Source organism: Mesoplodon densirostris, chromosome 4 (genome assembly GCF_025265405.1).
Source record: "Mesoplodon densirostris isolate mMesDen1 chromosome 4, mMesDen1 primary haplotype, whole genome shotgun sequence".
Taxonomy (NCBI): Eukaryota; Metazoa; Chordata; class Mammalia; order Artiodactyla; family Ziphiidae; genus Mesoplodon; species Mesoplodon densirostris.
The window spans coordinates 68,271,887-68,287,522 of NC_082664.1; the positions used below are offsets into that span (position 1 = coordinate 68,271,887).

At 35.2% G+C, this 15,636-nt stretch overlaps 1 protein-coding gene across 3 annotated transcripts in view; it reads right to left on the reverse strand.

Annotated features, from left to right (window-relative positions):
* Nucleotides 1-15,636, reverse strand: part of ARHGAP5 (Rho GTPase activating protein 5) — a 71,604-nt gene that overhangs the window by 13,320 nt on the left and 42,648 nt on the right. For all 3 annotated transcript variants that reach the window (XM_060096328.1, XM_060096329.1, XM_060096327.1), the window contains exon 4: nucleotides 243-320. In XM_060096328.1, the coding sequence (XP_059952311.1) occupies nucleotides 243-320 (78 nt within the window). The remainder of the gene's footprint in view (nucleotides 1-242; nucleotides 321-15,636) is intronic.

A 15,636-nucleotide genomic window follows, 5' to 3' on the forward strand; every position in this document is an offset into this window, starting at 1 on the left:
TGGTATCTGTTCCATTAAATACTTCAAATACTACTTCAAAACTTTCTTCCCTAAACATCCATATTCTTAGGAGGTTTTCATATGAAATTTCAATGAGGGAAATAGTAAAACAATGATTTTATTTTATCTTCTATAATTATCTTCTTACCTTGATCAAATATATCTATCTATCTATATATATCTATATATCTTCTTACCTTGATCAAATATATATATAAATATATCTATAATTATCTTCTTACCTTGATCAAACTGCTTTTGAATATTGTCTTGATCAGTTTTGTTCCCACTAACACGGTACAGTCCTTCAGTACATAATCCTAAAAGAATAAAGAAATAAATAGACTTTTACACATGAATATATGGCTACAACAAAGAATATACTTAACCTTATGTACATTTTAGTGACTTAGAAAATATGGTGGTAAAATATTTTTAAGAATAAAATATTCTTGAGCATTTCATTTAAAGTAAGTTCTTAATGGACTACTTTAATTTTAAACCATTTAGGCTACCCAGTTCCATGTAAAATAAGATACATTTCTTCCTAGTCCACTAAATACAGCTAAAATTCCTGAGTGCAATATATTAAAAAACTCAAAAGACTCTGAAAGGTGGAGAGAAAGTGAATTTGAATAGCAACCACAGAATTTGAAGAACAACAAGACAGTGAGTTCCCTGGGTTTTCCTTTTGCTTCTTACATATCTTAGTCCAGGCAACAGAGAAGCCTGCAACCCAGAAATACCAATGAGCCCAGGCAAAAAATAAAAATGAAAACAAAACACCACTCAGAAAACCAACAAGAAAAGCCAGTTCTCTCTAGTGAAAGGATTGGGAAAGGTGCAGACTAAGAAGCAAAAGCATTTTTTACTGTTACTGCCCTACTCCAGCCAAACACCATGGAAGCCACTCCTCATCCACATCAGTGGAACCAAGTAGGGAGACTAGAATTCTACCTCTGCCAGCAGTAACAAAGGTGCCCCTTCCCCTCTCTAGAGTGTCAGCAAGGATTGAACGGCAAGTCTGAACTTCTACTACCACCTTGAGGTAAGAGGTACCCTACCCCTCTTCACCACGGTAGTCAACAGAGGCTGGTAGAGATCAAGTGGGGAGGGGAGTCCAATCTTCCAGCCCCACTTTGTAGTAATGTGGCAGCTGCACCTCCCCTGCTGGTGCAGTGTCAGAGGAGGCCTGCTAAAATAGATTTAAATAAGATCCAATGTTTCACAGCATACTATCCAAAATGTCTAGAATACAATAATAATAAAACTAAAATCATTCATCATTCCAAGAACCAAGAAAGTCTCAACCTGAATGAGAAAAAACAATTAACAGACACCAATACAAAGATATCAGTTGTGGAATTATCTGACAAGGATTTTAAAGCATCATAAAATACTTCAGTGAACAATTAAAAACACACTTGAAACAAACTTCCCAAGAGAAAGTTTTAGCAAAGAAACAGAAATATAAGGAGGGACTAACTGGAAATTTTAGAACTAGAAATACAGTAACAGAAACAACAAATTCACTGAATGGGATCAATAATAGAAAAGTGATGACAGAGTAATGATAATGAATAAGTGAACTTGAAGACAAATCAGTAGAAATTACCCAATCTAAAGAACATAAAGAAATTAGACTAAAAAAAAATGATGAGCCTCAGGGATTTGTGGGACAATAACAAAAGATCTAATTTTGTGTCATCAGCCGAAAACCTATCTCTATGTTCAATGGGAAGTTTCTGAAAGCACTTCTGGGAGAGACTCAATTTGATAAGGCACTGTTATTGTTCTGATCCCAAGGAGAAAAAAAGAATCAACAGAAACGTAGAATTTGTCAAATTTATTCCTGGACAAATGTCAAGGCGCTTGTATGGGACAGTATGTTAATTCTAATTTTTTATATTCAGAAATTCATGATCATAAAGGTAGCAAAAATCCACTGACAAAAGTGTCAAAGTTATTAAATCCAAAGTTTTAACTTCAGTGAAGCATGGCAGACACCACCAAATAACCAAAATTATTATCATCTACAGTGGGACAAAATAACATCCTATCCCAACAGATATGATGCACTTAGAAGGATACAACATTACTTTGGTGGTATTTCTAAAAAAATGCATAATTTGAATCTAATAATGAGGAAACAGCAACCTCAAATTGAAGGAGAAAGAAAAAGTTCATTTGTACAGTAAAATGCCAACCAATAAACATACAAAAAATGAGAGACTAAAAAAAAATCATCAACGGAAGCTAAAACTAGTGGCTGAAAGTCTGATAGTCTCAAAGTCAAGAAAAACAAAAGAAGCTGAGCAACTCTCCCCAACTAAAGGTGTTAAAAAAGACATGATTACTAAAAGCAGTGCACCTAGATTAGATCCTGAAGTGTCTGCCTAATAAAGAATTTAAAATGTCCAAAATGTCAATAATGCTGAGGTTGAGAAACCCTGACATAGTGCTAAGCATTTATTTGCTAAATGAAAATTATAAGGTGCTTAATCATCCATGATAAAAATCTTGCCTTCCATTCACTAATAACTGAGTGACTTCAAAAAAAAAAAAAAAAAAAAAAAAAAGAAGAAGCCAACTCAATTATCTAGATGTGAATTATCCAAGTTTAACTTTGACTTATATCACCCAAAGTATCTATCCTGGGCCTCCAAGTAATATAGGTATTAAAAATCTATCCCAATATTCCAAAACTAAATTTAAAATATGTTTGAACCAAGTATCATCACCCTTTTTTCTTTCATTAGAAAGGTAACTAATCCTTACACTACACAGAACTCTTGATATCTGAAGTTCTAAAATGGTCTAAGTTCTCTTTGAGTTGCTAATAGATACAAAACAAGAGTTTCACTGAAGTCATAAAACAGATTACAAATGGTAAAGGAGAAGTAAGGTGTGTAGATAATCCACAAATTAGATTAATATGTCCATGGGAAGTGACATCAGCAAAAGAGATAGAGAAAGGAATTTTGGGGCTTGGTTCCCCCATAAAAGCAACTAATGAGCAGCCAAAAAGTATCAGAATCAACTTCTGCAGAACCTCTGGAATCTAGTAAAAAAATTACAACCACCATTAGAAGGCTTGCTGAAGAAAGAAGCTTTAAGCTGCCGACCTACCATTCCCGTTGCCACTCTAGACTGGCAACGACCATAAGGAAGGCAGCCTGCATTCTGGGTTTAGGTTTCAAGTGCCAGAGGGAGCAACACAGATCTTATTCTCAAAGAACTGTAGTTGCATATGTTGACCTGTCTGGTGGTTACCAGAAGAAGGAGCACAAGGGCTTGCCTATGTTTCACTATGTTAAAATATTCAAAACCTCTTATTTTCAACAAAAAAATTAAGAGGCATGGAAAGAAGCAGAACAGTATGGCCCATTGTAGAAAAAAAAGAAATTAATAGAAACTGTCCATGAGGAAACCCAGACACTGCACTTACTAGACAAAGACTTTAAATCAATCTTTAAAGGTGCACAAAGAGCTACAGGAAACCATGAACAAAGAACTAAAGAAAACCAAGAGAGTGATGACTTAACAAATGAAGACTATCAATAAATACAGAGAAATTATTAGAAGAACTAAAGAGAAAATCTGGAGCTGAAAAGTATAATAACTAAAATGAAAAATAAACTATAGAGGTTTAATAGCAGATTTTAGCAGGCAGAAGAAACAATGAACTTAAAGACTGGTTAATTGAGATCATCCAGTCTAGGGAGCAGAAAGAGGAAAGAATGAAGAAAAATGAACAGAAACTTCTGGGACTCCATCAAGCATACCAACACGAGCATAAAAACTTTCCCAGAGGGGAAAAGGAGAAAGAAGAGTATCTGAAAAAATAATGGCTGAAAACTTCCAAATATGAAAAAGAAACCTACAAATCTATACATGAAGTTCAATGAACTGAAAACAGGATAAACTCAAAGAGAGCTACATAGAACAAAGGAAATAATAAAAAGTAAAATGGATATAAACAAAATAAAAAGTAGAAAACAAAATAAAAAGGTAGAAAACCAGAATCAACAAAGATGTTTGCTTTCATTACTTCTAATAAACACTGTTCTGGAGTTCTAGCTAGATTAGGCAAGAAAAAGAAATAAAAGGAATCCAAAGCATAAAAGAATTAAGTAAAATTAGTCCTAATTGCTGATGACAATACTTACTAAATGTAAGAGTTGACACCATAAAACTCTTAGAAAAAAACACAGGAGTACATTTTCAGGTCAGCGGGTTTGGCAATGGATTCTTAGATACAGCACCAACACATGAGAAACAAAATAAAAATAAATTGGATTTCAACAATATTTAAAACTTTTGGGCATCAAAGGACATTATCAAGAAAGACAATCTATAAGATGGGAGAAAATATTTGCAAATCATTTATCTAATAAGGGTCTAGTACCCAAAGAAACTCAAAGCTTTCCCACTACGATCAGGTACAAGGCTAGGATGTCCCCTCTCACCATACCTTTCAACATCTGGTTGAAAGTACTGGAAGTTCTTGTACTTGTTAAAGCAATAAAAAGAAATCAAAGGTATACAAATTAGGAAAGAAGACATAAAACTATCATTTTTCACAGATGACATGATTGTCTATGTAGAAAATCTATCTGCCAAAAAAATCCTTGAACTAGTAAGTGATTATAGCAAGGTTGCAGGATACAAAAATCAACTTCTTCCCTTATATACCAAGGAATAAGTGGACCTTGAAATTAAAAACACAATTCCACTTATATTAGCATGTCCCAAAATGAAACTTTTCTAACAAATATGTACAAGATCTATATAAGAAAAACTACAAAACTGATGAATGAAATCAAAGAACTAAATACAACTGACCCTTGAACAATGCAGTAGTTCATCCATGTATAACTTATAGTTGGCCCTCTGTATCCACTGTTGCTCCATATCCACGGATTCAACCAACCATGGATTGTGTAGTACTATAGTATTTACTTTAGAAAAATATCCAGGTATAAGTGGACCCATGCAGTTCAAACCCACGTTGTTCAAGGGTCAACTAACTGTAAATGGAGAGATATAACATGTTCATGGATAGGAAGACAAAATAGTCAGGTTGTCAGTTCTTCCCAACCTGATCTACAGATTCAATGCAACCCCAATCAAATTCCCAGGAAATAATTCTATGGTTATCAACAAACTGATTCTAGAGTTTATATAGAGAGGATAAGACTTAAAGCCAAGACAATATTTAAAGAGAACAAAGTTGGAGGATTGATGTTACATGACTTTAAGATTTACTATAAAGCTACAGTAATCAAGACAATATGGTATTGAGGAAAAAAGAGGCAAATATTCAATAGATCAATGGAAAAGAGAGCCCAGAAATAAACACCCATTAATAGTCAACTAATCTTTGACACAGGAGCAAAGGCAATAAGAACAGAGCAAAAAGAGTCTCTTCAACAAATGGTGCTAGAAAAATAGGACATTCATATGAAAAAGAATGAACCTAGACACAGACCTTCACCCCTGACAAAATGAACTCAAACTGGGGACTTCCCTGGTGGTCTAGTGGTTAAGAATCTGCCTTCCAATGCAGGGGACGCAGGTTTGATCCCTGGTTGGGGAACTAAGATCCCACACACCGTGGGGCAACTAAGCCCACACACCTCAACTACTGAGCCCGTGTACTCTGGAGCCTGCATGCTGTAACTACTGAGCCTGTGTACCACAACTAGAGAGAAGCCTGCACGCCGCAACGAAGAGCGAGCATGCGCACCGCAACGAAAAGATCCTGCATGCTGCAACTAAGACTCGACGCAGCCTAATAAATTATATATTATATATATAAATTATATATATATATATATATATATATATGTATAAAATGAACTCAAGATGGATCACAAACTTAAATGTAAAATGGATAACTATAAAATTCCTAGAAGACAACACAGTAAAAAACCTAGATGACCTTGGCTATGATGATGCCTTTTTAGATAAAGACACAATCTGTGAAAAAAATATTGATAAGCTGGACTTTGTTAAAATTAAAAACTTCTGCTCTGTGAAAGACAACATCAAGAGAATTAGAAGACTAGTCACAGACTGGGAGTAAATATTTACAAAACACACATCTGATAAAGGACTGTTACCCAAAATATACCAAGAACTCTTAAAACTCAGTAATAAGAAAACAACTCCATTGTAAAATGGGGCAAAAACAGATACCTTATCAAAGAAGATCTACAGATGGCAAATAAACATATAAAAAGATGCTCCACATCACACGTGACTAGGGAATTGCAAGTTAAAACAACAATGAGATACCACTATTAGAATGGCCAAAATCCAGAACACTGACAACACCAATTGCTGACAAGGATGTGGAGAACAGGAACTCTCATTCAATGCTGGTGGGAAAGCAAAATGGTACACTTTGGAAGACAGCTTGGTAGTTTCTTAACAAAACTAAATGTACTCTCCACACTTCTACCGCCAGGGGCCTGGGTTCGACCCTACAAGCTGTGCAGTGTGGACAAAAACAACAACAACAACAAAAAAACTAAACTAAATGTACTCTTACCATACCATCCAGCAATCATCCTGTTATTTTACCCAAAGGAAGTAGAAACATATCTACACAAGAATCTGCACACAAATGTTTACAACATTTATTTTATAGCTATAGCTATGTTTATAGCATAACTGCCCAAACTTGGAAGCATACAGGCTGTTCTTCAGGAGGTGAATGGATAATTAAACTGTGGTATATCCAGGCAATGGAATATTTCTCAATGCCAAAAAAGAAATGAGTTATTAAACCATGAAAAGACATGGAGGAAACTTAAATGCGTATTACTATATGAAAGAAGCCAATCTGAAAAGCGTACATACTGTATGATTACAACTATATGACATTGTGGAAAAGGTAAAACTATGAAAACACTAAAAAGATCAATGGTTGCCAGGAGTGGGGGAGGTGGGGAGAGATGAATAGGCAGAGCACAGAAGATTTTTAGGGCAATGAAAATACTCTGTATGCTATTATAATGATGGATATGTCATTATACATATGTCCAAACCAACAGAATGTACAACATCAAGAGTGAACACTAATGTACACTATGAACTTTGGGTGATTATCATGTGTCAATGCAGGTTCATCCTTAGCAAAAAACATACTATTCTGGTGAGTGATGTTGGTAATTGGGGGTGAGGAGGGTTTCATGTGTGGGGGGATAGGGGGTATATGGGAAATCTCTAAACCTCCCTCTTGATTTTGTTATAAACCTAAAACTTCTTTTAATAAAAAGATATAGACATATATAGATACATCAAAGCTTATAAGGATGAAGTAACATCAATGGAGCGAGAGTCTTTTAGCAATGATAAGTGACACTTCAGGGACAAGAATGCTACAGAAATAAGAAGGCTAAAGGCAGTATTTTTTTTCCTCAATCAAAAACAGTATTTTTAAATATGGGGGGGAAGTTATATTAAAGAGAGATATATGTATCTCTTTAATATCTAAGAAAAAGCAACAACAGTGTTCCAATCTTTCATTTTGTTACTTTCTTTACATATAATGCTTAAAAATACATAACGTAAACATGACATGCATTGTTTTCATTCCATGTTCAAAATAACGGACAAGAGGCCTTATGTTAATGATAAGGAAACAGACTTAGAAAAGTGAAGTGACTTGCTAAAATCAGAAACTGGGCAAGCCAGGGTCATTAGTGTGTCTCATTCAATATACAAAAGGAAATATTTTTGACATGCTACCTCATTTGTTTTATGCTAGGTGATTTCCTCTCTCTGCATGATTTCTATCACTGGGGTTGGGCATAGCAATTTCATGTCTAGTCATTTTTCCTAGAAAAAAAAATGCGAGCATAGATGTAAACAAAAGGATAACTGCCATTATTGACTGTATCAAGACATATTCAGAAATAAGGAATTACTGAACCATAATTATCAAGATGTTAGATATGAAATATAGGTCATAAAAAATAATTCCAAAGTATCTTATCAAATGGAATGAAGTTTTGCTCATGTATTAAAAATATTACAAAACCATGTTGAATTTTCCCTCTTTGAAAAAGCTATATGTTTAAATGTGTAAACATTTAGAAGAAGAAAAACTTATCTCTTGCTCATGAAATCACAGGTGATTTTTTTCAGTTCTATTCCTTATGGACTCATCTGTACTTTTTTTTCCTGCTGTAATGAAATAGATAGTTCCTTTCCTTAAAACAAATCAAAACAAACAAACAAAAAAAACCCTGGCTATCAAAAATCACCTGTAAGCGATAATCGTAGTGGAGCCTGGACTAGAATCCAATTGTGTGACCTCAGACAAATTACTTAATTTCTCTGGGCCTCAGTTTCTTGCTCTGTAAAACAGAGATAGTAAATGCACACCCATGCCACAGAGGTGTGAAAATTAAATGAATAAACTACAGGGAATTCCCTGGCATTCCAGTGGTTAGAGCTCCATGCTTCCACTGCAGGGGACAAGGGTTCAATCCCTGGTTGGGGAACTAAGATCCCATAAGCCACACGGCACGGCTAAATAAACAAATAAATACTTTAAAAAAATTAAATGAATAAACAACACACTTATTTTATAGCATACCGAAAGTTTACTACACAAATAGGAAGCATTCAGTAAAAGCTGAATACATTACTAATTATTTCACCTTGGGGATAAAAAGAATAAGGGCTAGAGTGTTTCTTCAGACTTGCACCACATTCATTTTCCTGCCGGAATTTCACCATTAAAAACACAAAAGAGCTACAGGTATAATCACCTGGTTGTCAATAACAAAAAATGACAATTCCATATGTTTCAATCTAACTTAAAAACAAAGTATTTGACATAGCTTTCTCCTGAGAATAGCCTTTCTTTCCCTGTCATAACCACAGAGCATCTTGCATATTGTGTATCACCTTCATCATCCACTATTATCACAATGTAAAACCTGGGTTTTTAATGATATAACAGCTCAGCACAATACAAATTAGTCAATTGATATAAATGTAAATTATAAAAGTCACATTGTAGCACAAATGCCTCCATTCTCTCATCTTTTGCAAAGGTCAGGCATTTTTGTAGGAAAAAATAATAAATGTTAATTCTAGTTTGTTAAATAAAGACTTAAAGAGATATCATTCATGTATAACTACTGGCACAAGGACACACACTTAGGATTATTAAAAATAAGTAGGGTTCATTTTTTAAACATTTATTAAAAAAGGATTTATTCACATGTCCTCCTAGTTTTAGAAGCTGGGGGTCCCTCCTCTCTTAGAGATTATGGTCTAATGGCTGTAGTGTTTAAAAAACAAAACAAAACAAAGCATTGGCTGTAACCCAATGACCAACTACTTCAAAGAAGAAAATGTTCTTGCTAACAGATAAAAATTTATTTCAAAACTGGAAAACACAAAAGGTAACATTAACATACTAAAAAATCTTAAGGAATTTCTGCTAGATATAGGCATACTAAAATTATCTAAAGAAAGGCTTTAAGGTCTAATTTATAATTCCTCTTTGCTAGATCAAGAATAGGGCCTCCCTGGTGGCGCAAGTGGTTGAGAGTCCGCCTGCCGATGCAGGGGATACGGGTTCGTGCCCCGGTCTGGGAGGATCCCATATGCCGCGGAGCGGCTGGGCCCGTGAGCCATGGCCGCTGAGCCTGCGCGTCTGGAGCCTGCGCGTCCGGAGCCTGTGCTCCGCAACGGGGGAGGCCACAACAGTGAGAGGCCCGCATACCGCAAAAAAAAAAAAAAAAAAAAAAAAAGAATAAACAAGTCACACTTGAATCATTAAATTCAGATGCCAATGATACCAACTTTTAGCATTATCTGACACGGATAAGGTTATTAAAAGCCTAGAATTTCAAAAGCAACATAAAAAGTCCTTTAGGAAATAATATGTCTCCTAGTGTGATGCATTAAGAAAGACACAACAGCCCTGTGTAGAATTCCAGCCAAAAATGTTTACCTTAAATCTGACCAGGAATCAGACAAAATTCAGGAACATTCTGCAAAAAGTGACTTAAAATTTTCAAAGAATGTGTCAGGAAAACATACGTAAGGGTAAGGAACTATTCTAGATTAAAGAAAACTAAAGAAACATAACAAGAAATGCAATGCACGATCCTTGACTGGACCCTAAAGTGAAAGAACAAAAAAGTTGTAAGAGGGCATTACTGGGACAATGAAGGAAATTTTATTATAAATAAAATACTAAATAACAGTATTTTATCAATGTTATATTTCCCGAAGGTGGTATTTATACTGTGGTTATGTGGAGAAAATGTCCTTGTTCTTAAGAGACACATGCCAAAAAGATTTAAGAGCAAAGTGCCATGATGTCTGTAACTTTCAAATGGTTTGGGGGGAAAAAAAAAAAAGTTGGGGAGAAATGTGGCAACCCAGCCCCCCATCCAAACTGGTATATCTAGATGAAAGGTATATGGATGCTCAATCATACTATTCTTGCAACATTTCTGAAGGTTCAAAAGTTTTCAAAATGTGAAGAAATAAAGAAAATATGGGATAGTTACTTCAGATTTGTGGTCACATATTTAACATGAAATGCATGGTTTTTGTTTTTCTACAGCTATAATCTACTTTCTGGTCCAACCACAGAGTAGACAGGGAGTTAGTTTAACCAAAGTTGAGGTTTGCCAAGAGAATAACATGGTGGGGGTTGAGAAGGTATGCAAAGGAGTGAATATAAAAATGGATTGAGATATATATAGGTAAGACAAGGAAGTACAGAAGACATTAGGTAATGACATTTAGTGAAAAAGTGTCAGAATAATGAAAATTAGTAGCAGTTCTTCAAAAAAGCAAGTGGGAATGCTTTTAAATAAAATAAAAAGAAAATTATATATTTAAATAAAAAGAAAGTTATACTGACCTTTATTTTAGCAATAAAACAAAGATTTGTTTTACCCATTTCACTTCATTTATTTCATCCATCATTGGTGTGTTGGAACAACATAATTTTTAGACCAATATTTAAAGAAACTTACTGAGACATTCATCCTTCTAACAGAGTCTTAGCAGAAAAAATAACCTCTAAGCTATACAGATAGTTTATTTCTTTATAATTCATTTGTAATAGTGGGGGCATTCCAGATTAACTACATCTACATGCAAGTATAAATTTTAGGATACATAGGTAAAGAAATTATTCCCCTATCTGGAACTTGGTCATCGGCTCACCTAACCTGTCATAATTGAAAATAATGGAAACAAAAAGGATTATAAATAGCCAAAAAGATGTACAAAGCCCTTGCACTAAAATATATTATTTCCTTTATAGGAGGAATACCTCCTGTTTTTCCACACATTCTATTTAACCTAACCAAAAACACAACTAACTCTGCCATATGTTTTCCTGACTCACAGCAGATTAGAAGTTGCAAACTGGAAAAGCAAAATAAGATTATAAGCAGAAGGAGGTACACTGACAACAAAGCAGGAAATTGAAAAACTATAAAATCTAGAAAAAAATTTAGAAAGTCTCTAACATAGGAATGCTTCAAAAGATTCTGAAGATAGCACGTTTTTAATACCAGAGAAAACTTTCATTAAAATATCATTCTAAAGGATAAAAGGATAAAGGAAGAAACACTTCCTAGCTCACAGTATGAGGTATTACCCCATACTAAAGCCAGACAGACACCAAATAAAAGAAAACTATGGACCAATATCCTTTATGAATACAGATGCAAAAAACTTTAACAAAACACTAGTAAACTGAATGCAACAGCATTAAAAAGATTACATACCATGAGCAAGTGAGATTTATCACAGGAATGCAAAAGTGGTTCAACATAAGAAAAAAACAATCAATGCAACTCACCACATCAATAGAATGAAAGAAAAAAACCCCACATGATCATCTCAATTGAGAAAGAAAAACCATTTCACAAAATCCAACACCCTTTTCATGATAAAAAATACTTAACTAGGAATAAAAGGTTTTATGGGTTGACTCTGTCTCCCCAAAAGATATGTTGATGTCACAACCCCCTAAGACCTCAGAAGGGGAACTTATTTGGAAACAGGGTCATCACAGATGTAATCAGCTAAGATAAGATGACATCATACTGGAGTAGGGTGAGTCCTTAATACAATGACTAGTGTCTTTCTTAGAAGACAGAGACACAGGGAGAACCCCAAAGGCTGAGACTGGAGTTAACACTGCTGCAAGCCAAGGAACACCAAGGATTGACCGCCACCACCAGAAGCCAGAAAGAGGCAAGGAAAGATTCTACCCAGAGTCTCAGATGAAGTGTGACCCAGCTGACATCTTGATTTCAGATTTCCAGCCTTTAGACTGTTGGCAAATAAATTTCTGTTGTTTTAAACTACTCAGTCTGTGGGACTTCATTATGGCAACTCCAGGAAACTAATACAGAAGGGAACTTCCACGATGCGATAAAGAGCATTTATGAAAAACTCAGAGCTAACATAATGGTGAAAGAATGAAAGTTTTTCTCTAAAGTAAGGAATACCAGCAATGCCTGCTTTCACCACAGCTTTTCAACATTACACTGGAAGTTCAAGCCAGAGCAAGACAAAGAGATAAAATGCAACCAAATTTCAAAGGAAGAAGTAAAGCTATCCCTATTCACAATGGATATGACCTTATATACAGACAAAATCCCAAATACACCCACACACCAAAAAAACTAATAAGCTAATAAAAAAAACTTCAGCAAAGTTGCAGGATAAAAGATAATCCCACAAAAATCAGTTCTATATAGTAGAAACAAACATTCCGAACATGAAATTAAGAAAATAATTCCGTTTATAACAGCATCCAAAAGAATAAAATACCTAGGAATAAACTTAGCCAAGGAAACGCAAGACTTGTACAGTGAAAACTATAAAACAGTGTTGAGAGAAATTAAAGAAGACCTAAATAAATGGAAAGACATCTAGTGTTCATGGATTGGAAGACTTAATACTGTTAAGATGGAAATATTACCAAAGTCATCTACAGATCAAAATGCAATCCCTATCAAAAAGGAATAATAGGATGGCTAGAATTAAAACACACACACAGGACAGCTACATGTAAAAGAATGAATTTAGAACACTCCCTAACACCATACACAAAAATAAGTTCAAAATGGACTAAAGACCTAAGTGTAAGACTGGACACTATAAAACTCTTAGAGGAAAACATAGGAAGAAAACTCTTTGACATAAATCACAGCAAGATTCTTTTTGACCCACCTCCTAGAGTAACGGAAATGAAAACAAAAATAAACAAACGGGACTTAGTGAAACTTAAAAAGTTTTTGCACAGCAAAGGAAACTATAAACAAAACAAAAAGACAACCCTCAGAATGGGTGGGAGAAAATATTTGCAAACGAATCAATGGACAAAGGATTAATCTCCAAAATATATAAACAGCTCATGCAGCTCAATATTAAAAAAACAAACAACCCAATCCAAAAATGGGCAGAAGACCTAAATAGACATTTCTCCAAAGAAGACATATAGATGGCCAACAGGCACATGAAAAGCTGCTCAACACCACTAATTATTAGAGAAATGCAAATCAAAACTACAATGAGGTATCACCTCACACCGGTCAGAATGGCCATCATCAAAAAATCTACAAACAATAAATGCTGGAGAGGGTGTGGAGCAAAGGGAACCCTCTTGCACTGTTGGTGGGAATGTAAATTGATACAGCCACTATGGAGAACAGTATGGAGGTTCCTTAAAAAATTAAAAATAGAATTACCACATGAGCCCAGCAATCCCACTACTGGGCATATACCCAGAGAAAACCGTAATTCAAAAAGATACATGCACCCCAATGTTCACTGCAGCACTATTTACAATAGCCACGACATGGAAGCAACTTAAATGCCCATCGACAGATGAATGGATAAAGAAGATGTGGCACATGTATACAATGGAATATTACTCAGCCATAAAAAGGAATGAAACTGGGTCATTTGTAGAGATGTGGATGGACCTAGAGACCGTCATACAGAGTGAAGTGAGCCAGAAACAGAAAAACAAATATCATATATTAACACATATATGTGGAATCTAGAAAAATGGTACAGATGAACAAGTTTGCAAGGCAGAAATAGAGACACAGATTTAGAGAACAAATGTATAGACACCAAGGGGGGAAAGTGGGGGAGTGGTGGTGGTGGGATGAATTGGGAGATTGGGATTGACATATATACACTAATATGTATAAAATAGATAACTAATAAGAACCTGCTGTATAAAAAAATAAAAATAAATAAAACACACACACACACACACACACACACACACACACAGAATATAACATGTGTTGAGGAGGATGTGGACAAATTTGAACCCTTATACATTGCTGATGGAAATGTAAAATGTAGAAAACAGTTTGACATTTCCTCAAAAAGTTAAATATAGAATTACCATACAACCCACCATTTCACTCCTAAGTATGTACCCAAAATAACTGAAAACAGGTATTAAACAAATATTTGTACATGAATGTTCACTTCTGCACTGTTCACAACAGCAAAAGGGTGGAAACAAACCAAATGCCCACCAACTGAACAAATAAACAAAATGTGGTATGTATCCATACAATGACACGTTACAACAGATGAATCTCAAAAACATTATGCGAAATGACAGAAGCCAGACAAAAGGTCACACATTGTGTGATTCCATTTATATGAACTATCCAGAATAAGTAAATCCATAAAGACAGAAAGTAAGTTTATAGTTGCAGAGGATGGAGCAAGGGGGGAAAAGGGAAGGGAATAACCACTTAATTGGTATAGTTTTCTTTGGGGTGATGAAAATCTTTGGAACTAGATGAAGCAGTGGTTGTACAACAACATGGTAAATGTACTACATGTCACTGAACTGTATACTTTAAAATGGTTAATTTTATAATATATGAATTTCACCTGAATAAAAATGTAAAAAAAAAAAAAGTATTCTCAGTCATCTAACCCCTGTAACTTCAAAGCTGATAACCATGCTTCCTTCTTATTAAAAATTTTCTTCTTACTGTTTTAGGGCTCCATTCTTTTGTGTGACCTTTTCTTCTCACTCTCTATGCTCACCCTGAATTTCATCAGCACATAGTTTACATTAATATCTATACAATGACAATTACCAAAGTCACATCTTAAGACCAAATAACTGGGCTTCCCTGGTGGCACAGTGATTGAGAGTCCATCTGCCGATGCAGGGGACACGGGTTCGTGCCCCGGTCCGGGAAGATCCCACATGCCATGGAGCGGCTGGGCCCGTGAGCCATGGCTGCTGAGCCTGCGCCTCCAGAGCCTGTGCTCTGCAATGGGAGAGGCCCCGTGCCCCTGCCAGTCTGTGGAAAAATTGTCTTCTACAAAACCGATCCCTGGGGCCAAAAAAGTTGGGGACCACTGCCCTACAGGCACCTTAAGATTTAAGATGTACATAATATGAATCTATTATCAAACTGTCAAATCTGCTTTTCATACCATAATTCCTGTTTTCATTAATGGTGTACCACCTATAGTCACCCTAATATAGAATCTGAGAGGCATTTTTGAGACTATTTCAACTCCTTATCTATCCTAAATAGTTTCTGAGACAGGACTATTACGCTTTCTTTTCAATCTCTC